General features: G+C 54.1%; 1 protein-coding gene across 18 annotated transcripts in view; it reads left to right on the plus strand.

Moving 5' to 3' along the window:
- The window catches only part of MACF1 (microtubule-actin crosslinking factor 1), a 225,550-nt gene that overhangs the window by 73,479 nt on the left and 143,786 nt on the right, over nt 1–8,285 (plus strand). For all 18 annotated transcript variants that reach the window (XM_019512344.1, XM_019512340.1, XM_019512348.1 and 15 more), the window contains exons 6-14: nt 3,248–3,414; nt 4,720–4,832; nt 4,962–5,068; nt 5,530–5,649; nt 5,760–5,855; nt 6,248–6,375; nt 6,533–6,626; nt 7,428–7,582; nt 7,863–8,139. In XM_019512344.1, the coding sequence (XP_019367889.1) occupies nt 3,248–3,414; nt 4,720–4,832; nt 4,962–5,068; nt 5,530–5,649; nt 5,760–5,855; nt 6,248–6,375; nt 6,533–6,626; nt 7,428–7,582; nt 7,863–8,139 (1,257 nt within the window). The remainder of the gene's footprint in view (nt 1–3,247; nt 3,415–4,719; nt 4,833–4,961; nt 5,069–5,529; nt 5,650–5,759; nt 5,856–6,247; nt 6,376–6,532; nt 6,627–7,427; nt 7,583–7,862; nt 8,140–8,285) is intronic.

The raw sequence follows: 8,285 nt of genomic DNA on the forward strand, positions 1-8,285 counted from the left end.
GGGGGAGGAAAGGGAGGGCTCCAGCCCTGCGGCTCCCTTTCTCTTTCCCGCAAGCAGCAGAAACCAGTTGAAAGCGTTTCCCTCCCAGTCACCTTCCTGAAGGACTGCAGTGCGCTGGGAGCCGTCTGCTGAGCCCTCCTTTGGTTTCCTCGAATAAAGCAGCCGGGGGCTCGGCGAAAGCGGGGCGGGTGGTGGGGGGCAGGGGTGAGGGGTCCCCACGTTACAGCAAGAAGGGTTTGAGGGTCTCAAATAGCCGGAAGCAAATCAGGTGGGTTAATCTTCCACTGGCACCCTGGAAGTGCGAGCAGCTTCAGCTCTCCCCTCCTGCCTGCCCCTTAATTAACAGAAGGTAACTGGGGAGGGGAGTGGCTGCATCAATCAACAGTACTCTCGCGCACGCGCGCACACACGCCCTTGTGTGCGCCTTGGCGTGTGCACGGCTGGCACTTACAGTGTTGCTTAAAAGGGATCTGCCGCCGGTTGCTCCTTTTCCGTTGGAAACTGGGTCATGATGCCGCTCCCCACCGTGTATCTAGGCATGGGCTCATCCTCCCTCTTGCCCCCCCGCAGAAAGTTGCCTCGGAGCCGGCGCCTGCCGCCCATTGGCTCGGCTCTTCTGCATGCCACGGTCGTGTTCTCCGCGGCGCGGCCGGCAATCACCTTCACGCGCTATTGCTGGCCGTCGCAGCCTTTTAAAAACCATCGCGTGGACCAGGCAAGCAGTCCCTTCCAAGCCAGTCTGGGCGAGGTGGTCTCCCGAGTCACAAGGCTGGGAAAAGGGTTGGATGCCATCAGGACCTGCCACTGAGGGCAGGGGCGTTAGATAGGGCAGGGTAGGGACGAGTGGGTTCAGAGAGTACAAATGTAGGCAATGACCTATCTTGCCCAATGTCAGGAGGGGACTGGGGGAAAGAAAAAGATTTTACTTGGAAGGGAAAGGGACAAGGGCTGGGGATGCTGCTAAGTGGATGGATCAGATTAGTTGAGATGAACGAGGCAGGTTGGAGGAATCTGCTGTTATTTCTTATCTGTGGGTTGCCATTTATTGTAAGCCACTCTGAGCCTCTTGCGATAGAGCGGGAGATAAATCTGAATGATGATGATGATAATAAACCCTTGGAGGGGGCACCGGAATAAACAGCTAGTTCAAATAATGGGATAAGAAGCCATAGTCTGCTCAAGGGTTGGGGCAGAGGACTGAGTGGCTTTAGTCAACCCCGGAGCCTGTCATACAGGCTGGTGTCCCGACAACATTGGAAATGGCAGTCCCTGTCCTAGCGCTCCAAATACTAGACCAGCGACTCTCCACCAGGTTGCTGCGTCACCCTGGGGTGCCACGAGATCCTTTAAAGGGTGTTGTGGGGGTCCCAGGCCATGTTAGCACTGTGCAAGCAAGAGAAACCCAGAGATGTCAGGTAGGAAGGCGTAGCACCGAAGCTATTCTGCCCTGCTTTCTGAGCTCTTTGCAGCAGAAGGATTACTCTCATATTTTTCTGCGATCAAAAAAGGAGGAAAAACAAAGAGCTGGCATTTTCTGAGGGGTGCCTCGAGCCTGACAAGGTTGAGAACCGCTGTGCTAGACGCTGGGGTGGGAGGCGCGTGAAGTGCATGGGGGGTGGAAGGAGAGCAGGGAGGGGGACCGGGCGGTCTGTCCGGCCGTGCGGTCAGAGCGATAATAACGGCGAGACCCGGAAGCCCCCGACCCGTCCAGATGTCTGGCTTGTCATGCCTGATGCAGCAGCTGTCTGGGAGGGCTTGTGGCTCAGAGCTGCCTGCCCTGGATTCATTTGCAAGGCGTCCTGTGCCACAACCAGGGCATTGCTGCCGGAGCTCGGGGGAATCGGGCTGAGGCGCTCTAGCAGCCAGGGAGGCAGCTTGGAGGAAACGGAGCCATTTCTGCAGTTGGCTTCTGTTCTCGCTGCCCTGCCTTGCCCACGTCTGCTCTGGCAGATGCGATTTCCTGCTGCTTCTGTGAAGTCAGGCTGGGAGGCGAGGCTGCTCTGAGCTGCCTGGATTCATCCCGGGAAGCAAACGCGCCAATTGGCAGCTTCGGTTGGAGGATATTGTCTGCAGTGCCGACTCGAGCTGGGTCATCCTCTCGGCCGCCCGGCCAAGCGGGGCCGTTCTGGCCAGGCTTAGAGATGCTTCCCTCCCTCCACATGCTGCAGATGCCTTGGGGTATTGATCCACGTTCCCGGAGGTTGTCTCCCAGCAGGATGGGCTGGACGTGGTGTAGGGTAAAGTGCCGGGAAATGCTAGCGCTATGTGGCACGTGGCTCTTCACTGTAGGGCGGATGGAGCATGTCCCTCCATCTGCCTGCAGGTGCCTTTCCCCCACCCTGCCTGGTCCAGGTTGGGTATTTCCAAAGCCCGCATCCTTGCAGCGCTTAGGTGCTCTCTCCTGGCTCTCAGGAGAAATGCATAACAGGGAACTGTAGGCCGGATTGACTCCTTGAAGGGGAAATCATGTTTCCAGGCTAGAGAAATTGTACGAAGAACCTGTAAGATCCTTAGGACTTAAAAAGGTGCACTAAAGATGCCTCTCCTCCCGGCTGTGGGTATCACTTACCTTGTGCATTGGATAGCGCTGTGTGTGAGCCATCCATGCAGCTGTGGCTGGGGCATGTCCTCTTCTGGGACTCATGAGACCTGCGTGGGGAGGAACAGGGAGGTTTTGAGCTAGCATGACTGCTGCTTTTGCCCTTGGTTCTGCCCAAAAGACCCCCCCTCCCAAAAACCATCCTGAGGAGAGCAAAGAAGCCCCTGGATCTTAAGGAAGGGAGTTGAATCCCAAACGTTGCAGAAGAGGCTGTTTACCAGGCGCGTAGCAGATCTTTTGAAACAGTCCCATTTCAGACCTCCCGGGTTATCGCGTCTCTCAACCTGCATTAGTGTGTTTGCTACGCCCTCTCCTTTCAGGTGATTTTAGTCCGCTCTCAGAAGTGCTGCGGCTGCCTACTGAACCTGGCTGTCTGTAGACACCGTTCCCAGGCCTGGGGTTTGAACAGAGGCATGTTCACAGATGTGGCCATAAACCTCAAAGCTGGCACGTCCACAACTCCCTACTTGCGCCCCCATGTAGTGTATGTGATAGAGCTTTCTAGAGCATCATGCAGCTGGCCATAGTCCTGTATAACTAGGCTTTGGTCCCATCTATCTTGTTTTATTATTATTGTAAGCTACCCTTTTCTGGGGGGAGGGAAGCATATATGTCTAATAAATACAAAAAAATGCCATGTCTTGACAGATCTCCGACATCTACATCAGTGGAGAGTCAGGGGATATGTCTGCGAAAGAGAAGCTGCTTCTCTGGACACAGAAGGTGACAGCGGGCTACATCGGAGTAAAATGCACCAACTTCTCTTCGTGCTGGAGCGATGGGAAGATGTTCAATGCTCTCATCCACAGATACAGGTATGTGGAGAGGAGCAGCGGGGGCTGCCGTGAATGGGCAGGGGAGCGTACCGCTGCTCGTGCTGTCCGCAGTTACCGTATTTTCTGACATACCACATGCACCTCTTTCCCAAAAGCGAGTGGCTGGAAGTTAGAGTGCACGTTGTAGGTGAGAAATGTGGTAAGAGAAGTTCCTGCTGCTTACTGGGCAAAAGCAAAAGTAAAATCTGCAGTGACCACAGAAAACAGAAGAGTGGGCACAATGTATGTGGATAATATGGTCATACTCTGCACTTTGAAGCCTAAGATCTCCTCTGCCAGGAGGTGTTGCTTTGCTGGCTCAAGGCCCTGCCTGGTGGTGAAGGCTGAGAACATGCAGCGGTGCAAGAAGCAGCAACTTGTTTAATGAGGGTTTGGGGCGGAGGGGGAACACTAAAACCAGAAATTGGGCTTCTCCGGCCACGTCTCGTGCCTCATGCGGAAGGAGTCCAAAGTCTCATACTGAGATGTTCCCTAAGCGGTGGACGAGGGGATGGCTGTGCGTTAGGCTAGGAGTCCTGGGAGCTAGCTGGGATGTCACCGCTTTTGAGTGTGAATGTGAAGATTTCCTGGTCCTTATTCTCACATGTGCACCCTGTTCTGTTTGCACTAGCAGTGCCACCCTGGTGGGGCACTGTGAAGGGGTCTGCCAATGCACTGCCCTCCTGGTGGCCTGCTTTGGTATGGTTTGCCCTGCCTCGGTTTCCCTCTAGATCACCCTTCTCTCAGACTTGTCCTCAGCCTCTGCCCAGGGGGGTCTGAGAGGCAGCAGTGCTGGGAATGACCTGAAACAATGTTCCCAAGAAAGAGAGTCTTCTGCCCGTCCCAGATGACCCTTCTTCCCCAGTCTCTGGGGGATGCTCTGGACATCGGTGCTGTCTGCTTTAGATGGGTCCGCTTCAGGGAGCTTCTCTCTCCCGTGGGCCTGTCCCTTGAGAGCCGCGGGACATGACCTGACTTCTGCAGTACCCTCCCAACTGAGATCTCCAGCCCCCTCAGGGAAAACACCTGCCTCCTTCCCTGCTTGACCCAGCAGTTGAAGCCAGCCACCTGCTCTGTGGCAGATCAAGATCAGCCAGGGGGTGGGAGAGCAACTAATCCATCCTGGATCCAGCCCCCCTTCAGGGGACTACTCAGTGGTGACAGGCACTCCCATTCAGGGTACCTGCAGCCAGGGGCTTCTCCGTTGCTTGGCCTCTGTGCCTGTCTGTCCATGCATGTGTTCAGCTGCACAGCAAGCCATGCGATGCCTCGGAGGGAGCCTGACGGGGGCTCTGTGTCTTTCAGGCCGGATCTGGTGGACATGGAGAGGGTGCAGATCCAGAGTAGCAGGGAGAACCTGGAACAGGCCTTTGAGATTGCAGAGAGGCTGGGAGTCACCCGGCTGCTGGATGCTGAAGGTGAGAGGATGTGGCAGCTGGCTGAGTGTGGTTAGCCGAAATGACTTTCTGGTGTCTGCCCGGGGAGAGAATCTACCTTTCCCTTTGCCCCTCCCCAACCGCTCCCATGTCTTTGTTCCCTTTCACCAGATGTGGATGTCCCGTCGCCCGATGAGAAGTCTGTGATCACTTATGTGTCTTCAATCTATGATGCCTTTCCCAAGGTCCCCGAAGGCGGAGAAGGGATCAGCGCTGTTGTAAGAGCCTCTGCTTTTCACACCTGCCGATCCCATGTTTTTTGTGGGGCTCGTCTGTGCTTCCCCATGCAGCTGCTGGGAATATGGGAAGTTCGTCCTACCCTGCAGGCAGAGAGTTTGGAGGCTTCCCCTGCTGTCTGCACGAGAGGGCTGCACAGATGAAATAGCCTGGAATAGTCATGCAAGAGAGACTGGGGAGAGGTGTTGGGACATAGCACAGGTGTAACCTGGAGGCAGGAGCTCCTTTCTGCCCCTTTGAAGCTGCCTCCCAAGAGCAGGCCCCTTTTGCATTTGACCCTTGGAAGACGCAGCCATTGCGAGTCACAAGGGTCCAGTATTTCGAGCATCTGTGATTACATTAGTTCTCCAGTAACACAGGAGGCTTGGAAGAGATGGGCTGCCTTGTTGTATTGCTGTTTTCCCCGATGAACCCTTTACATGGCTCTCCCTCTTCCTCCCAGGAAGTGGATTCCAGGTGGCTGGAGTACCAGAACCGTGTGGATTCCCTCCTCTCGTGGATCAAGCAGCACACGATATTGATGTCCGACAAGTCCTTCCCCCAGAACCCTGTAGAATTAAAGGCAAGTGCTAACCAAGGTTCCTCTGGAGCACAGTAGCTCTGGGGAGACGCTGGTGGGAGAGAGGTGGCCTGGAGGGCAGGAGGATGATGTGGCTTTGTGTCCCCTTGCAGGCACTTTATAACCAGTATATACACTTCAAAGAAACGGAGATCCCGGCAAAAGAACAAGAGAAAGGGCAGATAGAGGAGCTGTATAAGCTACTTGAGGTAAGAGCCTCCTTAGCAGTGTGAGTAGCTGGCAGTATTATGCTTTTTGCAAGGCATGCTGTGCATTCAGTTTGGGGTTAAAGAAATAACCCTGAGGGTACAGCACAATGCAAGCAGTGCTGGACCCACGGGGACTGAGACATCCAACGGCTTCCCTCCTGGCTGTAGTGTCTGAACGCATCCCAGTAGTTACACTCCTTCCCAGTGCAGTACAGAGAGGGTGATGTGAGGATAGAGGTGTGGATGGAAACATCCCAGTCCCACGTGGGGTTGGGGGAGCCTTATCCACCTCAGAGGTAGGAGGGCCTGTCACAGGAGGGGGAATGGAAAAGCGTGGCTGTGATCACAGAGAGAAGAAGGGATGAAAGACTGTTCTCTTGCGGTGCTTCAAGGTATGGATTGAATTTGGCCGCATCAAGTTGCCCCAGGGCTACCACCCCAATGACGTGGAGGAAGAGTGGGGCAAGCTGATCATAGAGATGCTGGAGCGTGAGAAGTCTCTGCGGCCGGCAGTGGAGAGGTTGGTGCTGAACTGGGATGGGGCCCGTGGAGCTCATGGCACCCTGCTTGGGAAGTCGCCCTGTCTCTCTCTCCATCCCCTTCCTCTCACCCCAGCCCCAATGGCTGGAGGTGTCTGAGGAGCGCTTTTCTCTGATTCCCCCTGTCTTTTGTCACAGGCTGGAATTGCTGCTACAAATCGCTAACAAGATTCAGAACGGTGCTCTGAGCTGTGAAGAAAAGCTCACTCTGGCAAAGAACACGCTGCAAGCTGTGAGTGTCAGCACTTCTTTCCTGATTTCATGTTGTGCCTTGTGTCTGTTTTCCCTTTCCTGGGGACCTGCCTTCCTCCTAAGCTTTCCTTTGTGCTGCTGAGCTTAGGGTCAGGCTGCTGGATACCCAAGTGAGTGGGAGCTCCCAGGAGGATACTTGAGCTAAGACATGACCTGACTTGGCTGTGTGATCAGGGAGCTGATATAACTTCTCTGTATAGCAAAAGAAAGACCACTGCTGGATAACCAGTGCTTAGTTCTTCCCGGCTTCCAAAAAGATGTTGACAGATTGGCAAAAGGTCAGAATATTGCTACTGCGGTCCGGAAAACCTGCCGCCTAGTGAGTTTTGCAAAACTCGGCCTGTTTAGTTCATCCAAGAGAACATTAAGGAGTAACTTGCATCCTTCTGATCGTTGAGGGCCCTGTAATGTGGCAGAAGAAGACAGTCCAGCCATTGGAAGCTCAAGCCAGGCATGTTCAGGTTAGAAATAAGAGGGACATTTTATAGTGAAGGTGATTCAATCATCGCACCCACTTACCCAAGGATGGGTGGGTTCTGCCATATCCGGAGTTCTTAAGTGGTGACTGGACATTGTTCAGCGAGACACATTATGGGCTTTAGCACATGTTAATACCTGAGGCTCCTTGGAGATGGTGTGTATCATGCTCATGACTGTCCTCTCTGGCTTCACAGTGTGCAAACTGTGGATGCTGAGCCAGGGTAGAGCCCTCTGGCCTTGTGAGGCCTGGTGCAGCGGGCGTGAGGAGCACCAGTAATAACTCTTGTATCTCCCACTGCAGGATGCCGCTCACCTGGAGTCCGGTCAGCCAGTGCAGTATGAGTCCGATGTTGTCATGTACCTGCAGGAGTGTGAAGGGCTTATCCATCATCTGCAGGTGGACTTACAGATCCTGCGAGATGAGAGTTACTACCAGCTGGAAGAACTGGTCTTCAGGTGAGTGGCTGAGAAAGTCCTGTGGGCCTGGGCAGAATGGTACAGTGGTGCTAGTCTGTAGACACCCATCAAAAACTTAGCAGGAAGATTTCAGCACTAGTTGAGTGTGTGCCCTGCTTTTGATGCCCTCCCTAGCAGAAGGGTGACTGTATGCCAACCCTCAACCCAGGGAGAAAAATAAGATGGTTTTAGAGAGCAGGCAGGGCATGTCTGGTGTCTCTCCCAGAATCCAGACATCTTTAATCAGTCTCCTCCCTGTCCCCTTCCTGCTTCACTTTAGGATCATACGTTTGCAAGACGAGCTGGTCACCCTGCGGCTGGAATGTACTAACCTATACAGGAAGGGCCATTTCTCGTCACTGGATCTAGTGCAGTCCTCCACCCTGAGCACAACGCACTTGAAGGCAGAGTCCTTGACGAAGGGAATGCACACGTCTTCTGCCTCCTGGTTCCGGAAGCCCATGACCCGCACAGAGCTGGTAGCCATCTCCTCTTCTGAGGATGAAGGCAACCTCCGATTTGTATATGAGCTGCTGTCTTGGGTGGAAGAGATGCAGGTGAGTGTGCTCCCTGGATACGGGGTGGGGATTGAGGAGCTCTGCAGACAGAATAAGTTGCATCCATTAGCATGGAAGACTTTGGTATTTTCTGCCTTTTTGTTTAAATTGCACTTTCAGCTCAGATTTCATAGATTTCATAGACA

The sequence above is a fragment of the Gavialis gangeticus genome, unplaced genomic scaffold (genome assembly GCF_001723915.1).
Source record: "Gavialis gangeticus isolate Ggan-Ray unplaced genomic scaffold, GavGan_comp1, whole genome shotgun sequence".
Lineage (NCBI taxonomy): Eukaryota > Metazoa > Chordata > Crocodylia > Gavialidae > Gavialis > Gavialis gangeticus.